The sequence below is a fragment of the Falco rusticolus genome, chromosome 3 (assembly GCF_015220075.1).
Source record: "Falco rusticolus isolate bFalRus1 chromosome 3, bFalRus1.pri, whole genome shotgun sequence".
Classification (NCBI taxonomy): Eukaryota; Metazoa; Chordata; class Aves; order Falconiformes; family Falconidae; genus Falco; species Falco rusticolus.
This window is the reverse complement of record NC_051189.1, coordinates 115865388-115888332: the sequence shown is the minus strand read 5'-3', so window position 1 is coordinate 115888332 and position 22945 is coordinate 115865388. Positions and strand designations below refer to the sequence as shown.

Here is a 22945-nt window from a genome sequence, read left to right as displayed (position 1 = left end):
CATTTATAATCGCCCCCGGCAAGCCCTCGGAGATTGCGAGGGCCATCTGAACCACCCCAGGATTAGCTGCGCCATGGAGCAGCCAAAGTGGAGACGCTGCCGAGACCCCGTGCAGTCGGTTCAATGGAGACGATAGGGAAGGATTAAATGGGTTTAGCTGCGTGCGAGGGAAGCCAGGTTTCAGCGAGCATCGCCCCTGTCTTGTTGGAGAGAGGGGGCAGAACTACCCTGCTGCGGATGAGGAGCGACGCTGGGGAAGGGGAGATGGGCTCAAAGAGCAGAATTGGGTTTTCTGCCGCCTTCTTGCCTCTCACCGAGTGTCGGTGCAAGCTATTCCCACGGTACACTTTCTTGCAGTGGCAAACCCTGACCCCACGCACAGAGCCACAAACAGCGGGTGACCAACCTCTGCCCAGAGCCGATCTGCTCTTTCCCAGAGACCTACGGGCTTTGCCACAGCCAGGGAATTATTAGAGGAAATCCCTCCTGAGCCCTGAATTATCAACCCTGGCCCAGCGTTCACGGCTGTTTCCCCTCCTGCGCGGTCTCTGGGAGCTCAGCAAGTACCGCTGCAGTGCCTGTCCCCAGCCCTGGGACCCCTAGTGAGACCCTCTGGGACTCTGGAGGCTGGGAAGAGCTGTCCCCCACTGCAGCTGGCTGTGCCTCTGCACGGTGGGAGCTGTTTCCAGAGGATGGGTGTCACGAGGACGGGACTAAGCCATCCATCACACCCAGCACTAATTGGCTACCCGGCTTCAGAGGCCAAGGAATAAGTGAGCTGCAAAGATTGATGTCCCTTCCCTGCAGCAGGAAAAACTCTCCGGGCCAGGGCTGAGGGTGGATCCCTGCCAGGAACCTGGGATTGCCCAGGTTTGCCTGTGCCAGCCCGCTCCTGGGGGTGAAGAGCTCCAGTCCAAGGTTCCCTGCGGTGGTGATGGTCAGCCCAGCCACCAACACCACCACCCCCCCGGCTTCCCATGCTGGGACCAAGCTGCTCCTTCCCCTCCCTCCTGCTCAGCCCTGGGAAATGTCCCCGGAGAGCGGCCAGCTGTGAAAAGCTGCAGCAGCTGGAATGTGGGAGGGAGGGCAAGGCTTCTGGAAAGCCAGAGGCAGCAAGGAGCAGGACTTATCTGTTACCTCCCCGTGAACTGACACCTCTGATTTAACCCCGTGCATGCCTGGAATGCCCTGTCTGCACATCTTCAGTCAACATCACCTCCTAACCTCAGGTCCCACCACTGGCTGCCAGATCCACAGCTGTAATTTCAAAAGCAGAGGCCTCGCAGGGATGCTGGACGGGATTCCTGGCTGCAGCGCTGTGGACAGCCTGTCTTGTTCTGTGGCTAAGCAGAAGGATTCATCACAGACGGGAGAATCATGCAGGGCTTTCGGGAGGTGAGTTGGGATGAAAGCATGTAGGTACGAATACAATATCACCTCCGTGTTTTGTCAGATCTGGAGCAGGGCCAGGAGAGGATTGTTTGCCATGGCTCCGCTCCAAGCCAGAGGCACTAACTACAATTGTTAACTCCCCCCCACTTCCCCGGCCCACGCAACCCAGAGCCGGCCCAGCCGACTGCTAGGGGCAGTCCAGGGGAGGGAGAAACAACATTTTCCCACAAACCTATGGCCTCACCCTTCCCCAGGCAGGGACAGGGCAGATCCTGTATCTGCTCGGGGCACGACTGAAACTCGGCACTACCCTCGCCGCCCTGGCACGGCTGTCTGTGTCCTCACGCCTATTGCCCCGCGGCGGGTCTGCGCCTGGTCCTGTCGCTGCGGCCAGGAATGCGGCTCAGCTTGGGCAGCCATGCAAACCTCGTGGGTTGGGGCACCATGAGGCTGCACCTGCTGGGCTGGGACACCTCAGAGGTGCTGCTGTCTCCACAAGAGCTTCTGCACCATAAAGATGATGCTTGTGTCCCTCACCCCCTGCCCAGGGCAGGGCTGGGACCTGCAGCCATGAATGCCAGGCATAAGGCAGCTCTGTCACTGCATCCCCCGGTCAGTGGGGCTGGAGGATCGCCAGGGACAGGATCACCTTCCTGCTCCAGAATCAGCCGTGCATCCTGACAGTCAGCGTTAGACGACGACAGCGTTTTAGTCCCAGCTGCCCTTCATATGCCTCGGTTTCCCCACCCATAACGATGCTAATGCACGGGGCATTCACTTTACAGAGAAGCAGCAATGAGTGATAATTAATATTGCACCATTCCTGCTGACAGCTGGGGTTACTGGCTCGTCCAGGAGCCCAAACTGAGGTCAGGGCTCCCCTGTGGCTACACACGGACAGCCCAGCAGTAACTTACTGCCTGCGGACACAGGTCTGCTCCTCTCTGGTGTTTTGGACCTGGAGAGGGCAATGAGGACAAGGTGAGCTGCTGCGGTACAGGGTGGTCTGCATGAACGCTGCAGCCCTCCACGCTGCGGTGGGCTCCTGGGCTCTCAGCTGTCAGGGGCAGGCTGAGCTGATGCCAGCTCCGATCCTGTCTCCGGGTGCTGGAAGGACAGGGATGATCTGGAGGCTGCACCCCTGCTAAAGGAACTGGAGGAGCGGGACGGGAAAACCCAGGGCTGGTGAAGCGAGGCCCTGGCCTTCCCCCGGGGCCAGTCCCCAGGGCTCCGGGGAACACAATGCCTTTGTTTGCGACTTGGCCTGCACAAGGAGCCCTTCCCTCGCTCAGCCCCAAAACACCAACCCTTCAAAAGGCCTTTTCTCCCCCTCCCCCAGCAATGCTAATGTGCCAAGGCCTCTTCTCATGAACCCTGGGAGAGATCAGGCTGGTAGACAGTTTCACCACTTGTTAAATGTGTGTTTAGCGATCTTGTGAGTAGACAAGAACAAATACAAACAAGCCGGGCTGGAGAGCCCCTGCCCCTCCGCCCTGCCTGGAACGCACCAGCCCCAAAGCCTTTCTTCTCTAACCACTTCAAACTTTCATTTCTTCTGAAGCCACAACAAGGCACACTTTGTAAAGCAAATGAGTAAACAGCAACTTTCAGCTTAAAAGGAAAACAAGGGGGAGGGACTGTTTTTAATTACTGGATTTTAAAAAGGGCTTTATTCGGTTAATTGCTTTCTGTTGTAAAATGTTCTTCTGCGCACAGCCCTGGTTCTAGCTGCATTGCTGCTGGCCAGATGGCATTGCAGAGGTAATGACAGCATGTGCGTTCACTGCTTGGGTACACAAGTGCCTTTAACATTCACAGACATCCCCCCGAGCCCTCCCAGCCTCATGGAAATGACATGAGGCACCAAGTTTTGCTCAGACATGACCAGTGGTTTGGCATGTCCGACTCACATCACTTCCAAAGGACCGGAGGAAGAGCAATCGGCACGCACAGAAAAGCCTCTGCAGCATTTCAAGTCGAGTTCCCAAAAGGGCTAATTGCTGTTGATTGTCTTGGCTGCAGTGTGTAACCTTCCTAGTCTGGGGTAATAACCGATGTTCGTGCGAGGTGCTGTGCTCAGCTCGGTCCGACCCAACAGGGTGCCTGTCTTCTCAAACAGGGAAGAGTGACAGTACTGCGAAGTCTGGCACAGCAGCCGGCGTGCGTGTAGGCATCTGAACACATACGTGTGCATGTGGCTTGGTGCAGCAACGCGAAACGGATTCCAACTGTATCCCTGATGATCGCGGCCAGCTTGGAAGATACCCTGAGTCCGTGGAGACGGAAGGATTAAAAATAGAGAGCCAGCTAAAAGGTGCACAAAAGGACCTTCAGCAGAAACGCCACCAGCACGGAGCTGTGAAGTTGCCGCTGTGCTCAGGACAGATGGCACGGGGAAGGGATGGGGAGAGGAGGCAGCAGGAGACTCTTTTGCAATTGCATCGGCCTCGGGAGGGGGAGAGTGAGGAAAGGAAATGGAGCAGGAACGGCCTTGGGCTCCCAGCACATGGAGCTTCCAGGGCGCCCCTGAAAGCCCTGTGGCTCCTCACTGCAGCCCGGGCACTGCAGGAGTTTCCATGAGGCCTCAGTCAGCGGGTGCTTCGTGCATGGTTCAAAGGCAGCGCAGAGAAAGATGGAGGCAGGTTTGTTGCCAGACGTGCAGCTTGTGGTAGTGCACGCTAGAAAATACCATGAGGGAGCGTGCATGTGTGTGGGGAAATAGAGACAAGAAGGCTCCCGGTCCACATTCAATAGGGACGGGGATCATCCCCTGCCCCTCCACACACCGGTGGGCATCTGCTCGCTCAAAGACAAACTTCAAGCATAAAGGAGGGGAAGTGCATGTCCAAAGGGCTTCCAGAGCCGCAAACCCTCAGCCACAGAGGCCCCAGGGTCAGGGATCGCCCAGAGTTCAGGGCAGAGGCTGAACCCGCAGCGACGGGGCTGGCCTGCGGGGAAGCCACGGTGCTGCCGTTCCCTCCAGCACTGCAGGCTCGTGCCTTTCCCTCCTTGCGCGGCTGCTCCCTGCTTAGTGTCCCCCCGCAACCTGCGCTGTTGCTTTCCACGTGGCTGCTTTGAACAGGCAATCTCCTTTCCAAAAACAAACACAGGAGAGAACGACTGCAGTGCAGGACAGGAGGGAAAGCATCCAGCCTTACCTAGAGGCTCTGCAGAGCAGCACTGGCAGCTGGGCCCCGCGGGGAGCCCACGGTGCCCGTGGCAGCAGGCAGCTTTCCTGCCGAGAAGAGCTTTTCCTGTGCCCGCCACGGTGGGTGGGTCTGCTCCTGCCAGCAGCCAGCAGCTGGTGATGAATGCTCACTTTCTCTAATTGAATAGCAGGAAGTTAAATCTTGTTTCTTTGCCTTTCAGGCTGTCAGCTGGAACAATTGCCCACCTGTGGCACCACCCCGGGATATAAATAAGGAACAAACCACAATGCTGCCAGAGGAGTGGACTGCGTTTCCAGAAGATCTCCTGATACCGTATGCTATATTGTGTGCCCACACAAGAGAGAGGTATCTGTGCTGCAGCGGGCACACAGGCAGCCCAGCGTGTTTCCAGGAGCTGTGCAGGCAGGGTGGTGTGGGAATGGGGTTGCAGGGTGATGGCAGCAAATACGCAGGGGGCATGCGCAGAGCCCAGCCATGGCACACAGGGAGGTGTGCCCTGAGAAGCAGCAAGCACGTGTACACGGGCTCGTGCAAGTGTGTACAGCTATGCAAATACTCTTGGGTGACACATAGCACTGCCAAATTAAGTGCCAGGCGCTTTGCAGCAGTTGGGGTGGACGGTGCTCCTGTCTGGTGTGCTGAGTCTGTCCTGCGGCTGCCCTGCGTCTCCAGCACCCTGTGCAGGCAGGCACAGAGGCAAGTATGTGCTGGTGGCTGCCCTGCGTGCTTGCTTGCCTGCTCACTTTTCCACTTCACCAAGTGCTCTGCCAGAGAGGCTGCGAAGCCGAGAGCTCCTTCCCGGAGCTGCGCCTTTCCTCCCCGCCACCCAACGTGCTTCCCCGCCACCTCCAGCACTCGCATTATCAGTTCACAGCTGGGCCCAGCACTCCCGCCGGGATGCTCCCGAGGCAGCGGCCGTCACAGCTGGGCCGACTCTGACAGTTACGCACAGCTGGAAGAAGCCCAGCTGGGGACAAGGATGGAGGAAGTCCGCTGTGAGCGGCGCGGACCCTCCGTGCACAGCAGGGAAGGGGGGAAAACACGGTTGGGAGGGCAGTGGGAGACACTGACACACACACACAGAGGCCAACATTGTTGCCACAAGAGGAAATTATTAATTTGCTGGGAATAAAGCTGGCCGCGAGTCAAAAACCCATCCTCCCGAAGCGCTGGAGAAAAGCCTCCCACCCTCCCCCTCACGCCCTCCCTGCGAGCAGCCCTGTCGCCTTTGTACTGGGAGACAGGCCCGACACAAGGGCGTCTGTCTGGGCACCATGTCCCCATGCCGGGATGAAACGTGGCCTGGGCTTTGCCCAGACGCCGAGAGCCCTCACTCCCCCCGCAGGACTCGGGGTGCCCTGACCCGGCGCTCCCGCCTTCCCCAGCCCCGTGGCAGGGGGGAATGTGGCCGTGGCCCCCTCCCAGACAGCCCTTTGTCAGTCACTGTGGTAACAGCCACCGAACAAATGCTGCTTCCCTGTTTGTTTTCCCCCTGCCTCTGTCGCGGGGCGGCCGTGGCCTCCCTCCCTCCGGCTCCCCAAGCCCCGAGCGGGAGCTGGGGTATTCAGGGCTCGGCAGCCTGAATGAAGCCAGATCCCCGGACACATTCCTGTGGGTTTTTTTTTTTTCTTCCCTTTTTCTCTTTATTCCCCCCCCCCTTCTCCCTCACTTGGCACAAGCTAAAGGATTCAAAAGGAAGCCAGGCTTGGCAGACACAGGGGGAGGAGGGAGTGGGGAGATGAAAGAAGGCCTCTCTCCAGCTTTCTCTTCCAGTTCCCACACTCAGCCCGGCGCGGAGAGCTCCTAATGATTCCCAGCCGCACCTGGAGGAGGCCGCCCGGCCGCCAAGGAAGCAGGGGCCTGTTTATACAGCCAGCAGGAAAGCCCCCATCGCTGTGCAGGGTGGCCCCGCAGCCTGTTCACCCTGGGTGACAAGGTGTCTGAGGTGGCAGCCTTGCCATGGTGCCTGAGATGGCCACCCTGCTGTGGCACTCGAAATGGCAGCCCTGCCTCCGCACCCAAGATGGCGGCTGCACCTCAACCACCACAGTGCCCAAGATGGCGGCCCCGCCTCAGCACCACAGTGTCCAAGATGGTGGCCCTGCCTCAACCACTATGGTGCCCAAAATGGCCGCCCCACCTCAGCACCACAGTGCCCAAGATGGCGGTTCTGTCTCACTACCACGGTGCCCAAGATGGTGGCCCTGCCTTGGCACCACAGTGCCCAAGATGCCAGCCCCACCTCAGCCACTACAGTGCCCAAAATGGTGGCCCTGCCTCAACCACCACAGTGCCCAAGATGGCGGCCACACCTCAACCACCACAGTGCCCAAGATGGCGGCCCCACCTCAGCACCACAGTGCCCAAGATGGTGGCCCTGCCTCAACCACTGCGGTGCCCAAGATGGCAACCCCGCCTCAGCACCACAGTGCCCAAGATGGTGGCCCTGGCTCGGCACCACAGTGCCCAAAATGGTGGCCCCACCTCAGCACCACAGTGCCCAAGATGGTGGCCCTGTCTCACCACCACAGCACCCAAGATGGCAGCCCTGCCTTGGCACCACAGTGCCCAAGATGGCTGCCCCACCTCAGCACCACAGTGCCCAAGATGGTGGCCCTGCTTTAGTGCCACACTGGCACCTACAGACACGGTGCCCCATGCCAAAGCTGGTGCTGAGGAAAACCTCTCCATTCCCAGCTTGCTGGGCTTCAATCAGCTGCCCTTCCCTGTGGAGGACCTACCCCACGAGGTGGCGGGTTGGGGGCAGCCTGGGGGCTAACATGGCCACTGGGGCTGCGCTGCGACAGAGGTGCTGGCTCACACACTCCCCACACACACGCCTGAAGGAGAGGTGCAGCAGGTGGCACCATGGAGGGTGGCGATGCCATCTGGAGCCCTTTGGCCCACGAAGGACAGGATGCCTGCCACCATTGCACCCTCCCGCCATGCCGCACAGCCCTCCACACTCTCTCGTGGCACCTGCTTGGCATCACAACTGTCCCTGTCCCCACGGTGGTGGCAGCAGGACCCAGCTGGCTGTTCGCTCCCTGGGATAAGCACATCCCCACCAACATGGGCGCCAATTCCCAGCACACACAACCACTTCCACCCATGCACAAATTCTGCCAGATGCAGCCCAGAAGCGAGCGCCGCACGGGGTCGGTGGAGCCAGGTTTCCCTTGCGGCGCAATCTGGGCAAAGTTTCCCTCGTTTATTCTCCCCTCCGCAGAATTCCCTAGCCAGACTCTGCCGGTCCTCACTCAGGGCTATGCTGCCATGTTAAGTCCGGGGGTTGTGACTGGAAGTGGTCCCCGTTTTGGGGTGGGGGGGGATGTCGCCAACCCCGCTGCCAGCAGACACTGACTCGCAGGGCCGTGAATGGGTTTGCTTCATCTCGAGGGGGAAAGCGCGGCTCCCTGCCGGCTGCTGATGGCCGCGGTGACAAGGGGTGACAAGGACACAGCCGCAGCGTGGGCCAGTTCCAGCTACTCGTGTGTACCGCCAGCCAGCGGGACTGGAGCTCCCATGATAAGTCTTAAAAATTCAGTGCCAGCCCTGGGCTCCACATCCCCTTTTTTTGCCACAGAGGGATAACCGTGCAATTTGCCCTAAATAAAAGAAAACAAGCAAAAGTCACATCCTGTGCACAGGACTGCTGGATGCTATCCCTGAGGATTATATTTGTAATTTATTTTTTTTTTTAACACTAACGCCCATCTCCTCTCACGCCATTCAATCAAAAAATCTGGCACGGGTTGTGCCAAGCTCACAGCAGCGCGGGGCTGGCCATCGCCCCCTGCGAGTGCAGCCATACTTGCCTGGCATCGGTAGCCCCAGGGCTGCGGAGACCCCCTCCTCTCCTCCTCGGTGGGATTATGTGCACAGTCCTTTCCAGCGCAGCGCTGCCAGCAACGCTTTGAAGTGCAGCCCTGGTAACGAAGCTTTTGCTGCAGGAATGGGAAAACGCCAGGACAGAGAGATCTCTGCCTCCATTGCTCACTGGCCTGGGAAGAACTGGGAAAACGAAGCAGGTTTTTAAAAGGCAAATCTCCAGACGGGGAATGAGGCATATTTACTCAGCAGTTACAAGCTCTTTGCCCTCTTGCATTTTGCTCCAGCCCAGTAACCAAAGGGTTATTTCCACCAGCGTGGCTGACACACAGAACTATCCCCACAGCTACCTTAAGGACCAACATCAAGCTGTGGAAATTGCTGGCTCCCAGACAGAGCCGGACAAGCCCCTGTTCTGGGGAGGGGGAAGGAAGAAGCAGGGCGGAAGGTGGGTCTGTTCACCCCACTGACTCTTCCTGGCGAGGGGCCAGGCCTCAAACAGAAACCGTCTGGTGCATCTTCCAAGGAGCTGCCCAGCGTGGAGCTGCCTCTTGGCAGAGGGAGACGCTGGCTTCCTCCGTCAGCGGGGCGATGAGCAGCTTCACACACGCTCCACTGAGTCACTGCTTCGTTGGTGGCCTCCCCGGCGCGGGATGGCTGAGCCCAGCCGCCCCGGGTGCACGCGGGGGAACCATTTTAGGAACCAGCGACAGAGGCATCAGTGAACGCTGCTATAAATAGCGGTGTCAAAGGAACGAGATGGTCAGGCTGTTCAAATCCTGGCACGGCCCCGCTAGCACTGATAGCAAGTGCCCTTTGCTTGTTCTCTTGCCGCCACGTCCTCTTATCTATTCTTCCAACTCTGAGTGTTTCTGTCACCAGGTCCCCTGCCCTGACATTTTAGGCTCCTGGGATGGCTGCAGGTCCCTGCTCGCATTTGTTGGCCCCTATTCTACACTCCAGAACTACAATGCACTGCAAACTACATGCACTGCAGGGAAGAGGTGCAGTCTCCACCAGCACAGCCTGGGACCCCTCACAGCCAGCACCACAGCGTTGTCAGGGCAGCCCTGTATTTGCATGGTGCCTACGCACTGGGACCTGCCACCAGGCATGCAGGCATCACTGCAGAGATATGGGGCTTCACTGCACTTCAGAGCACTCCTGGATCTCTGCTTTTCTTCTGCAAGGAGCTGGAGTCATCCTCCAGACCTGACATTACCTCTGGATCACTCTGATCTCTGTTACGATGATGGGGAAACTGAGGCAGGGAGGTGTCATGACTTACCCTGTGTATGTGAGGACCAGGAGAGCAGAGTCCACACTCTGCCCCACCTCCCTGCCATGCAGCTGGTCATCACACCCTCACCAAGAAGCCCCACAAGTTCTTGGGGTTAAATCCTGGCTTTGTCACGAAAAGCACTTCTTGCTATTCAGAGGCCATGATTACCTTGTGAACATCTGCGCTGACAATAGCTGAGTGGCAACATAATTCTCCATCAGCTCTGCCTCCGCTTTCTCCTCCTCCATGTTCTTTATTTTAAAGCACACTCATTGCAAAGCCCTTCGATGCCTGATGAAGGAAAAGCTCAGAAAACAGGCAACAGAAACAAAAACTCAAGCTTGCAGGAAACCAACGACAAGACGTGACAGACCCAACTGCACTAACCTCCCCCTTCCCTCCCTGCACAGCCTTGGCCCATGTCCCTCAACGACCCGTTGGCCCCTTGGCCCCAGTGCCAAGACCGGTCCCCAAGAGCAAGCCAAGGGCTCGGGGTGGCCTTTGCACAAACACCAGAGGCAGCTCTTGGCTTTGGCATGGACATCCCGACCTCTCAGGAGTGGGTACGCCACCTGGACCTTCACTGGTGCAAGATGGGCCTTATCAGTGCTGGAATTTGATTTTTCCTCCAGGCATCTGGTGGAAGAACATGCAGGATTGGGGATGGGTGCGGGGACAGCATTCCAGCAAGCAAGGCTGCAAAAGCACACTCTCTGCTGAGGGCCATCCGAACACCCATAGCAGAGATGCTGCCCTGGGGCCTATGGACATTCCTTGGCTATATTTGGTGAGGGATGGAGAATTTGTTGCTTCCCCTCAACCCATCTGTTCTCCTTATTGGCAGGGAGGAGCTAACACCAGAACTGCAGTATTGCTATTTGGATAAACCCGGTACTTCAGCAGCAATAAATCTCTTCTAAAAAGCTTTTGCTGCCTCCCACCTGTTGGCTGGGAGAAGATCAAGTTGACAAAACTCTTCTGCCAAATTCTATTTTTATCCAGGACTTCATCACGATTCCAGGTTACAACAAAAGCCCGTTCACGAACCAGAGGGAGGTAGCTGTATCACAGCGCATCTCTCAAGGCTGGAATCCCACCTCTCTCCCAGAGGTCTCCAGTTCCCAGGTAGCTACTTTTATTACATTTCCTGAATTTCCTTAAATCCCCAAAGGCCCTTTTCCTTCTCATAAACCCCACCCCTTCACCATAAAGCCTGGGAGGTCCCAAGCAGGGACCCGAGACCAGCTGCACCAGGGAGCCAAAATACCCATTGTGAGAACGGCAACAGAGCGAGCCGGGCTGGGACCAACACAGTTTATTACAGAAAAACACCCAGAGGGATTTCATTAACATGGCAGTCCATTCACAAGAAAAACCATCAGAGGACAATGAAGTGAAACCCACAGCAACAACACACAGCGGGGAAGTCCAGTTGTCGGCCAGCGCAGCACAAGAGGCACAACTGCGCTGGCCCATCAGGGTGGGAGATGTGCCCAGCCCATGGAGCCGGTCCTGGGGACCTCATCGCTCCCCCAGCCCGAGGGGATGTCACAGATGGGCACGTGAGGAAAGTACAGAAGCAGCAAATCCATGCCTGCCGGTTGTAGTGATGGTAAAGGGGGAAAAAAAAAAAATGTAGGAAGCCATGTGGATAAAAGCAAATGGGGCAGCCGTTGCAGGAATGGAAAATCCTCCCCACACAGGAAGGGCTCAGGAGGTGCAAGGCGGGGGTCTACCTTGCCTGGGGCCGGTTTCCCAAGCACCAGGTCTCCCAGCGAGCCCCTAAGCTGCCCTGGCAGCAGGAGGACCCTAAGCAGAGTCACTAAAGCTCCTGCCGGCGCAGCGCCCCTGCACCCAGCTCCCTGTGCATCTCAGGCCCGGAAAGGCAGCAGTGCCCCTGCCCCAAAACCACATCACATCGCTTCCCTGGAGCCAACAGCACCTTCAGATAAGGCACCTCCTCCTGCACAGCCAAGCCCTGCCAACACCCCTGATCCAAAGCACACAGCCCCCACAGCACCCAGCGCAAGCACCCATCCCCAGTGGCTGTGCTTGCACCCTGGATCCCATCCCACCAGCACCCTGCCGGGGGTTCCTAAGGGCTTGCTGACAGCCCTGTTCCACTTGCAACACCACCTCCCCGGCTGGCAGGAGGCCCTGGTGCAGCCCGTTTGGGAGCTGGGCTTGGCTGGGCTTCCACGATGTGATCTTCAGGAAACACCTTGGAAAAAGTTTACTGGGAGACCAAGCTGTTCTCCCCCTCCCAGCTGCCAAAAAGGTCTCCGAGATACAGTTCAGATCCCATATCTGGGCTTCACATTAAAAAGACGAGACCTTTTTATAAACCTGTATATTAATAGATGCATTACTGAGATACTAATTTCTTTCCAGACTTTTTTTTTTTGTTCCTTTGTATTTCAGACCTTCCTCTAAGGTGCTTGTCACCCAGGTGTGACAAATAACGGTCTGCCAAAGCGAAATATTTTTTTTGGGGGGGGGGGGGGGGGGGGGGGAAGAAAGTGCAATTTTCTTTTTCACTGCTAGAGCAGGATTTAGTGCAATGAGAAAACCATCTCCCGAGCCACTGAAGGCATCACTAGCTTGTTTATATATTTGTCAAAGTGCGATAACTCGAGCTCTAGCCTCGCTGTTGGGAAGGGCTGAGCTGTTCTAGCTGAAACCTCCCTGCAAAGCTGAGCCAGAGGCAGACACATACCTCGGAAAACCTCAGAATTGGCGTTTGTAGAAAACTACTGTCTGATAACGCTGGACATCCTTTGTGCCCAACCATGGGGTGTACCGTCTAAAAAAAAAACCAACCAAAAAACAAACCAAACCCCACAAGAAAGACGTAACCTTCAAATTTTCCTCCTGAGTGTCTCCTTTAGGACAGGGCTCCATGCAGAAACATCAGTGTGATTTTCACGCCGATTTTGAAGCAGCTCTCCAATTGATTTCTCTTTCTGGTTTTGAATTAGAGATTTGGTTCTCTCTTACAGCATCGCTAGCAGAGGTGTTTATTTTAGGCAACACCAGAGGTTTTAAGAAGCTGAGGAGAAAAAGATTACCAATTCATATGGGCTCAGCCTAGAAAGGGGGGGAGGGGGTGAAGGGAATCCTGTAATTAAAACGCCCAGGCTGAAATTCTCTGCAGATTTACCTAAATGGACTTCAAATGATGTCCCTAATATATTAGGGCCTGCTTTTAACTTAATTCAAGCCCTAGGCATGTGTCTGCAGACCCTGGATGGCTCACACAAGAGCTGGGCTTTGGATGCCTCACTGAGATTTATTATTTTTAAGTGCTAAATCATGCAACTGTGAAACCCAAATATAAAAACCTGGGCCAGCAATATGCTAACCCAAAGCTCCAAGCAGGAAACAGGATTATTTTTTGGTTTTAAGTGTTTGTTTCCATTTTTCCAGATTTTACTGCATGAAAGGAAAGCTGTTCAGCTGACAAAATCTTGCTGAAGGGACAAAGACATGAAAGATTTTCTAGCTGGGGAGCAGGGGCTGGGTCCGTGAAGGAACAATATTACGGTTTAATTTTAGTTAAAAGGGACAACGTCTTGTTTCAAAGCTGCAAGAAGGGGGTTTGTGTGCTCCCAACTTTCCAGTTCAACAGTTCAGCCTGAACATCTGCATTGTAAGTCAAAGGCTTCGGGAGTTACCTGGGGTTTTAAAGAAATGCCAATAGGTTAAACCTGCCTGGCACAAACAGTCCACAAAAGGCAACATCCACCCTCGAAGGATTTTGCCTGAAACGAGTGCAGAGCACATGGAGGAACAGGGAAACAGCTCGCTGTCACGGGGCTGCTGCGCAGGGGACCCCCCAGCCCCAGGAGGAACAGGGACAATGCCACAACATTGCAACGAATACAGAGGCAAAAGGAAGCTGTTCGTCAGCCCCCTCCTCCATCCGTGCCCCCCCCACCCCCGACAAGGCTCCTGCTGGGCAATAACCTCGCGCTCGCCGCAGCAAATGCTCTCTGTCTCGCAGACTGCAACCCAGGTCAGAGCGTGGTGCGCGGGGTGAGGACCGTGCCGCACGCCGGGGGACCAGCCAGCTCTGCTACTTGCTGTTCGGGGTTTGCTTCTCCTGCGCTGGCTGCTTGTGCTTCTGGGCGATGCCGTAGGGGACGTGGGCAGCGATAGTGCCCATCTCCTTGGCTCCCTCCACGTGGAACATCTGGTCATCAAAGAAGATGTGAGGACGGATCTTCTTCAGCAGCGGCCCCTTGGGAGCCCCGGCCAGGAATAAAGCCTCGTCGGTCTCCAGGCCCCAGCTGCGCAGAGTCTTTAGGGCCCGGGCTCCCGAGCTGGCCGCGCTCCTGGCAGTGACCAGGTAGGTGCGAATGGGACACTCCATCCTCATCCCCTTGGAATAAAACTTCTTCTGCAGCTTCCCCAGGGCCTCCAGGAAGCCCTTCAGGGGTCCCTGCCAAAGCAAGAAGAAACCATCACTTTGCAGACCTCCACGCCACTCCTTCCTCCAGGCACCCAGTCCCAGCAGAGCCAGACATGCTGGGTAAACCCTTCTCCCCGTGAGCCCCCCAAAAACAACAGCGAGGTGCCAGCCACAGCCATCCCACGGGCCAGCACTACCAGGCTGCTGACCCACCCCATCTCACACTCCACGTGCCGACCCCTGGCTTGTTCCCAGAGGCGAGAGCATCCCTGCAGGCTGCCTCTCTCCCAGCGGCTTCGTCTAGCTGCACCCCAGTGCTACCTGTGCCAGAGGCTTGTTCTCATGGGCCTTTTCATGCTCAAAGAACATGTCCAAGCCGTGAGCCTTCACGATCTGCTCCGACTCATCAGAGAAGAGCACGGCGTCACCATCAAACGCCACCCGCAGCTGGTTCTCCGACACCTCCAGGTCTTTGCTGGGGCTGAAGATGGTGGCTGCAGCGATCCCTGTGGGGGTAAAGCGTGAGGCAAGAGGTGGCAGTTACCCAAGGACCCAGCCTCATGCCTTATCCATTGAGGAGCAGAGCGAAACACGATGGACTGGAAGCAAACACTGCAAGAAAATGCATGCACCCAGTAGTGCCAGCAGCTTGGCCTCAAGACCTTTGACAGCAAAAACAAATCCCCAGATGACAAATCTCCCTTTGCATACAAGAATTAATGGGGAAAAACAGTGCCTTTGCTGTTCTACAGCCTTCGGAAGAGCTGCAGAGCTCGAGGAAAGCCTTATTTCTATGGAAACCAGAGGCTCTTCGGAGCATCAAGGATGGGACGTGGGACATGGCAGACCCTAGCTGCACATCGACATAGGGACAGGGACGTTGGAGCTATTGCTCCTGGCACCAACCCCCTGAGGGCTCCAGGCTCCCCCCACTGTCCCTCCACCAAGCTGGACCCCAGACTCACCCTCTTCAATGGCCCCACTCACTTTCTCAGCATCGGAGGAGAGGTAGAGGTTGGTGTGATAGGCCTTGAGGTAACAGATGGGGCTGTTCCCTCCCGTCATGCAGAACCTCTCGATGAACAGATCTGAGGGCAGATGGACCCCGGGGTGAACCAGATTGCCCCCCAAACAAGCCTTGACACTGCTGCCCTGTGGCCTCCCAGGAGTCAGCAGGATGGGGGCTAACTGTGGTACTGCCGTTCAACAGCACGGCTGGCAGCCAGAGCATCCTCACCACCAGCCAACTTCCAGTCAAAGCCCAGGAAATCTGGGAGAAGCGGGCTCTGCGTGTGGTTTAGAGGAAGAGCCAGGAGGAAGCATCTCCTTCTCTTGCTGCCAAGCACTACCACTCTGCCCAAAAGCCATCGGCACCCACGCAAAGGACAGCTTTGCTCTCAAACTTACCATAGTGGTTGATGCTGTTGATCAAGCGAACCCCAACCTGGGCATGGTTGTTGGTCATGAGGACAATGTCGAAGAGCTCCTCGCTGTCAGGGTAGAGCTCACGCAGCTGCGTGTTCACCGCTTCCAGTGCCTGCAGCACCCCAGGGCAGGGGGATGGGGGGGTGTCAGCATGGCCCTGATCCCCTCCTCACTGAGCAAAACACTTCTGCTCACCAAACCCAGGGACCTGGCCTGACCCCAACTATACCCAGAGCCAAAGTGACATTAGCAAACAGCTTTAGCAGGGAAAGAAAGATTTGGGGGACAAAACACATAGCTATTCTTCTATCTTCAAATGCAAAAAGTTTCAAGTTTTCATTAGGAGATGAGAATAAATTAGCTCAAAGTTACAGATAAGCATTTTTCAAGCAATCAGAAACAGAAAGTCTCTCCCCATCAAGTGGATTAGTTTATTCATTGGGAATGGGCAAGAGATCCTTCCAGTGATGGCCAGCACACAAAACTGCACTAAATCCAGTGGAACTGGGGCAGAAATCAGAAAATATTTTTAAAGTTTGAAATGCCTCATTTCAACATGTCAGAATTAGAAATTGGCTGACTCTGTAGCAAGGCTAAATTCAGCCAATTTAAAAGAATAAATAAATTGTAATAATAATAATAATAAATTATAATTCCCTAAAAAGGAAACTTTAAATATGATCCAAAGAGATGATTTCTTCAATTCTTGGGCTCAGTTGCCAATTTGGAAAATTCAGCGTTTGCTCAGTCCTGGAAGAAGCACATCACTTGCCAGGAGGTTTATCCGACCTCTGTTTGCTCTGTGGTTACATCCCTTCTGCTGCGCTGCTCATGTCCCATCCCTTCCCCACGCAAGCACCCCACAGCACTCCCCTCTCCCCAAAACTTTTGGGTGAGGACCACAGTGCTGATCCAGCTCAGATGGGTGGGTGCTCACCTTGACAAAAGGGAAGGCAGCCCCAGGGAGGAAGGGCTCGTTCTCATGGTCTAGCTGGTATTTCACGTAGGCCTCCACCCCTTGCTCGTTGTAAATCTTCTGCTCCTCCTCCATGCGGAAAAGCGCTCGTGATGACACCGCGATGGTGATGGCATTCTCAGGCTTCGGCTGCAGAGAAAGGGAGAAAATGGGGAGGCAGCCCCTGCACCCAGCCCCGCTGCTTGAGAAAGCATTTCTTAATTTTCAACATGAAAGGCCACGGGGTGGGTGACACCTCCAGAGGGATCTGGAGGATAATGGGGCAGCTGCAACCCTGATCTTCCAATGCTTCAACAGATAAAGCCCTGATGCACCATCCCCACACATTTCAGATACCCGAGAGCCTTTTTCTGATGCTCACACCATGCCCAAGCCCTCCCACTACAAACAGGCTCCCAGGACTCATCCAGACCCAACGTGCTACCCCAGGAGAACCACTCAACCCCATGCAGAAGGAATTTGCGAGGCTTTACCCCCCTGCCTAGCCAGGAAAAACCACACGCTGTGGCTCAGCCAGATCCACACTCCCACGATGCTGTCCAGATGTGACAAACAACCCGTGCCAGCTCAGCTTATAAAAACACTTGATATAGTTATTGTGGGCGGAAACATGACAAACAGGTGGTGCAAGCAATGATTTATGAGTCATTATTATTAACATTCGAAGGTTTGATCCAAAATCTACTGAAGTCAACAAGGGGCCTCTAGTGGGGCTTTTGGCAGTGAGAGGGGCCACCAGGAAAGTCAATCTTATCTTGACCCTCACCCGTCCTCCCTCTCCCCTTGGAAGGCAGAAGGGTGTTAATCCCCATCGCTCGCTTGCAAGCATGAAAGCAAATTCATGACTGATGGCCAAGGAGAAACCCTCGCTCCCGGAACAGCAAATCCTAAGGGACAGTGGCACAGGCAGCCCCGGCCCCAGCACACGCTGCCTGCAGCAAGTCCTGAGAGCAGGACAGGGCTTGGGGACTCACATGGGGGATGCTCGCCGGGAGCTGGGAGCCATCCCAGGGATGCATCTCCCCAGGGAGCCTGTGAAATCCGGGCCGTCAGCACTTCAGAACCACCTCACCCTCAGCTCCTCTGCGATTTCCAGGATCCTGGTACAGCATGTTGCCCGGTGAGTAATCTTCCGGCAATGCCATTTGCCCCAGGGCAGGAGGGCGTCTGCAAACCCAGGTGCTCCAAAGTTCAAGCCCCCACCCTGCCTAGGGCTGAGCTTTACCGCAACAGCAGCCTGGCAAGGACCAGGTACCCCCATCTGCGCTGGGGATCTGTGCTCCTCACAGGGCTGGGCCAGCCCTGGGGCTCGCTGTGCCCTTCACCCGCCCCGTGGATCCTGCCCGGCATGGCGGCGCACCCAGGAATGAGTCAATGGCAGCCCCCATGCCATTCCCAGCACCCACCCACCCTCCACAAGCGGTGCCCGGGGACAGCCCTGCAGCGTGGTCGGTCCCCGACACCTCACCGAGGCCACATCAATACCCAAAATCCACAGCAAACAGATTAAGCAGTGGGCAATTAGGACCAGACACAGATTAGCTCAGGCTGAGAACATCACCGTGGCCAGAGGGAGCCCTTTCCCGTGGCATTTGCAGAGAAATAAGGCCCCGTTTGGAAGCGGCTCTTTTTCGAAAGCAGGTGAACAGCCCCCAGGACACCCGTGATCACCCAGGTCCACGCAGAAGCTGATCAGCGACACCAGCATCGCTCCCACCAGTGAACTACAGCCAGGTCCCCATCCGACATTTAGCTACCCAATAGATGTTAGCTATTAACTTAGCGTGGAGTGCCAAGACTTGGCACTCCAGCTCATTAATTAATAACTCCGGTGTCATGGGCCATTTATTAGCTGAAAATATTAATAACTATTAAAGCTCTTGAGACATCCGGCCATTACCTTCCAGCAAGGAGTCCTGCTGCTCCCGCATCCCTGCAGCCCTGGGTTATTTATCTGGGTAGGTGGGAGAGCTGCCGGGCATTTGCTCCCTGCTCCTGGTCCCCGCCGGACCACAGGGCAGAGCATCCTCCACAGCCAGCCTTGCAGGAGGATGCCCAGCACAGAAAGTAGGTCAGCAGCACGCACGGCACAGAGGGATGGATGTTCAAGGGGGTGAGACGCATGCGTGGGGCCACAAGCCGAGATGCCCAGCTGGAATTTGCATCTCGATCTCCCCACAGCACACACCTTGCACCCAGCCGGTGCCAACAGCACAGGCACCTTGCGCAAGAGCAACAGGCTGCTCAAGGTCCCTTCCCTGCCATTTAAAGGCACCAGCCTCCAGGAGGTTAATTTAAGAGGTAATAAACACAGCAATAAAAATAACCGTAAGCTTGGGGCCTAATTCTGCCCCAGCGTGGGCTGCTGGAGCCCCAGCTGCCCGCGGGAGGGAAGCCTGGCCTCTGGGAAAGGGACCTGCCGGATCCTGTTCGCTCCTGCCAAGGGAGATTTGCACCTTTGGAGCACTTTCTGCCAGAAAGTCTCACCCGGGCACTAACACAGATCCCAGCTCCGGCTGGGCTGGAACAGCCCTGCTGTTTTCTGGGAAATGCTGACATTTAAAAAATCAGGCAATTCTGCTCTGCAAGGAGGGATTCACATTTTGACATTTCTTTGAAGTGGAGGTTTCATTTGGAAGCGTTCCCTCCTCCAGGCTGGTTGTTTGGATGCTTCTTCATCCCCACTAGTACTGCAGATGATCATTACTACATTCAAAAATGGGCCTTAAAGGAAAAGTCACAGTGCTACAGGAACCACAGCACCTCCAGTCCTCCATCAGAGGGCTGCCAACAACCCAACAAACCCCCCTTTGCCTTGAAACATCACCATTTTGGGGGAAAACACCCTTCATTTTTAATAAGAAGCATGTGCACGGGAGGGGTTCGACCCACAGTCCTCTCCAGGACACATTTAGTCCCACGAGCTTTTGTGGAGCCTGCACAGCACCCCATCCCAGTGCAGCCTCCTGCTCCAGCTGCCCCAGCTCCGGCAGGTTTGGGCACTCTGAATGACAAACCCTCTTTTACCCTCAGAGCGGCATGCAAGGTCAGCCAAGGTCACTTAAAGCTCATCATCCAACGCAAGCCCAGGAAGCGGCTGTGGGGCTCCGCTCAGCCAAATCCAACTGAATTTGCTGCCTGGGGATTCATGATGAGCTCCTCTCCCTTCCTCCCTTCCCACGGGAAGGTCAAATCCAGCCCCATCCTGAACATCAAGCGAGAGATTAATGATGTGTTTAGCACAAGTACAAGCAGGGCAGCACGGGGGAAGGTCCCATCCCAACCCTGGCTCCATCCCTGGGCTCAGCCAAGCTGGAGGGACGACCAGGGACACGTCCTGACAGCCCAGCCCTCTGAAGAGGAACATCAGCCCTTAGCACAGCCCCAGGTGGTCCACAAGGTCCAAACCCCACCTCAGAAGCGTAAGTGACCTTTCCGGCAGGCTCCAGCTCCATAAAGCACAAAATGCATCGCAGACGCAAGCACCCTAAATTTTGGGGTAAAGATGTATTTCAGCAGTGACTGGAAATAGCACGTTTTCCTCTGCAGACCCAACAGCTGGCAGGCCTTTAAATCGCCCTTCTAATCACATATAAATCCTAAGCGGCCCCCCAAGGATTAGAGACAGACATTAGGAAATCCCACACGCTCCCGGGATGCGCGGCGGGGCTGTGCCCTCCCACCCAGGAGGGCTACAGGTACCCCACAATGGCACCCAACACCAGCAGCTTCACTGCCACCCCTAGAGCACAGTGGGGACCCCATCCTGCACCCCTTCATCCTTTTACACTGCCTGGGGCCGAACCTCCTGGACCCACCTGCCCTAAAAAGCTGGAGGAACTCCGGCAGCATCAGGCACTCCCCTGGATGCTGCAGAAGACCAAATAGAAAATTTGGAGGTGAATTTTGGACACAGAAAGGGAAGAGGAAGGGTCAAGTGTGGCTCCCACCCCATCTCAAAACTGAGGCACCCTGGTGAGCCGGATGGGTCCCCCTGGGTGCAGGGCACTGGCAGAGCCGGGGGTGCGAGCAGGAGGCTCCCACGGACCCAGCCTCTCCTCCCGCCGCGGTGTCACTGGAGAGGCCGGAGGGACATATTCTGCATTGCTGAAGGGTGGCAGGTCTCATCGCTGACCTCCCAGCTGGCACGAGCGAGGCCGGAGCAGGCATGGAAGCCAGGGCATGGGAAGAGCGGAGACCCCTGCGGAGCAGGGAGCCCCGTGGGCTGTGGGGACACCCTGGTAACCCGCTTTCAAGGCAGGAATGGGCTCCCCAAAATCACCCTGCCTCTTGCCATCTTACAGCCCATCTCTGGGGGGGAGCAGCCCCCACAGTGCATACCTGCTCCCGCACCAGTACCTGCTCCGGCTGGCAGGGACATTGAGCCAAGAGGACAGGCAGACGCAGCACCCACAAGAGCGCAGATGGCCAACAGCAAACTCCATCTCCTTGCACCAGCGAGCCCTGGGCAGCTGTGAGCCCCCTGCTCGGGATCAGATTAAAGTTCAGCGCGATGGCTGAGATGTTTTTGAGTTTTCCAAACACATTATTTATAATGCAGAAAAGCGCTCTGCAGCCATCCATCACGGTGCCTGGCAGCTGCCTGGCAGGGCAGGCCGGCCCCAGCTGTGTGCGCGGGCAGCAGAGCTGCCTGGCCATGGGCACCGGGCCCCCCCAGCGTGCCCCAGCGGAGGGGCACGGGGCTGGGGAGGCACTGCGGGTGTCAGCCCCAGCCCCACATGAGTGGATGGCACGGCTCTGTCACTTGTGCGAGCAAACCCCGTGCCTCAGTTTCCCCAGCTGGACAGCAGAGATGGACGTGCTGGTCACTGAGCTGGCTGCAAGGAGAGGAAGAGGAGGAGCCTGGGCTGACATCCGCAGGAGGCCAAAAGCATGGCGTGAAAGACAACCCCGCTGCATCCCGCCACCAAACCAGGCTGTCCCCCTCCTCCGGGAAGGGCGAAGGCAGCAGCGCTGCCCGTTGGCAGTGGGTACAGGGCTGGGGGCTGCAGCTGGGTCCCCAACTGGGAAAGCAGAGGGGCTGCTCCAAGCTGGAGTGCGCAGAGCGGGGCCTTGGCCATGTCCCCTCGCCGGAGAGGCCACCCGCAGAGCTTTGCCATGAACGGGGCCACCACAGGCAGCAGGTCACCCCGAGCCCCACACGCTCGGGGCACCCGCAGCCCTGAGGATGTGAGGATGGCTACGGCTGGGTGGGCTCGCGGGCTGCGGGACCGGGGCCTGGCCACCCCGGGGCACAGCCCCCAGCCCCCCAGGCTGCCAGCCCCGCACCGCCGCAGCTATTCTGAGACAGGCCGGCACTTCCAGGCACTCCCATATTTAAACCCGGCAGGCTCAGCCCTGGTTAGATAACACCCGCTTTCCCTCTAATCTCCCGGAGCAGGCCAGCCTGGCAGGGGTGGCTACACCCTGCGACACCCTGCTGCCCCGGGCAGGGATTCGGTCCCCAGGCTGTCCCTCTGCTCCACCACTGCTACCCCTCCTGTCCCTGGCAGGGCCTCCCACCTTGGCACAGGGGACAGGCAGCTCGTGGGGCACGGAGCCACTCTGCAAGGACACCTCAGCCCGGAGGGACCTGAGAACACCCCAGGGACCTGCAGGAACCCATGGAGGCTGGCAGAATCCGGAGAGACCCCAGGCAACCGAGGGATGCCACAGAGGAGTGGGGGCACCCAGAATGACCCAGGGCTTCCCCAAGGACCTGGACAGAGATGGGGAGGGAGGTCAAAGAAAAACCAGAGACATCAAGGGGATCCCAGGGCACCTGGAGGAGATGGGGCACCCAGAAAGCCCCAGAGGGGGCCCAGGGAAGACGAGACACCCAGGAGGACCCTGCAGGAGATGGAGAGACCCAGGGGAGATGGGACATGCGGGGGGCGGGGAGGAGATGGAGCACCCAGAGAGAGCCAGAGGGTTCCATGGGGGAGCCCAGGGAAGATGAGACACCCAGGAGGACCCTGCAGGAGATGGAGAGACCCAGGGGCACTCGGGGGGGGGGTGGGGAAGGCACCCAGGGGAGCTGAAGCATCCAGCGGGGCTGGCTCCTCTGGGAATGCGAAGCTGCGCGGCACCTCGGGGGCTCTCACCGATTTGGGCTTCTTCTTGGGGGCGAGGTTGTCGTAGAAAGCCTTCGCCTCCTCCCAGGGCCGCCCCGCCGCGCCCGGCGCTCCGGCGGTGCGCGGCGGCTCCATGGCGCGGCGGCGGCGGCTCCGCACGTACCGGGCGCTCCCGGAGCCGCTGCCGGGCCGGCGGAGCGCGCTTTATAAGGCATCCCATGAAGCTCCGGGGTTTCAGCCCACCGGGACACGGCTTAACCTCTTCGGGACCGAGCCCGCCCCTCCGCTGCCGCACTCCCCCAGCCCCCGGGGTGCCGGGGGGGGATGGAGCCGGGAGCGCTCCGCAGCCGCTCCGGGGCAGAGCCAGCCCCGGGGCACCAGACC

At 57.2% G+C, this 22945-nt stretch overlaps 1 protein-coding gene across 3 annotated transcripts; it reads right to left on the bottom strand.

Annotated features, from left to right (window-relative positions):
* Positions 1–10973: 10973 nt before the first annotated feature.
* On the bottom strand, positions 10974–22780 carry NT5C1A (5'-nucleotidase, cytosolic IA). 3 transcript variants are annotated; one of them, XR_005103353.1, is made up of 7 exons: positions 18388–18682; positions 16449–16616; positions 15494–15623; positions 15052–15174; positions 14408–14592; positions 13642–14116; positions 10974–12724 (listed from the first exon to the last, which is right to left on the bottom strand). XR_005103353.1 is itself a non-coding variant. In XM_037381510.1 (6 exons), the coding sequence occupies exons 1-6, from the start codon at positions 22694–22696 to the stop codon at positions 13751–13753; spliced, it is 1077 nt and encodes a 358-aa protein (XP_037237407.1). In that variant the 5' UTR covers positions 22697–22780; the 3' UTR covers positions 10974–13750. The 3 variants fall into 3 exon arrangements, 2 of the variants coding, with proteins under 2 accessions (XP_037237407.1, XP_037237406.1); XM_037381510.1 differs by lacking the exon at positions 18388–18682 and adding an exon at positions 22592–22780 and having other exon boundaries at positions 10974–14116; XM_037381509.1 differs by having other exon boundaries at positions 10974–14116; positions 18388–18681.
* Between the last annotated feature and the right edge of the window lie 165 nt (positions 22781–22945).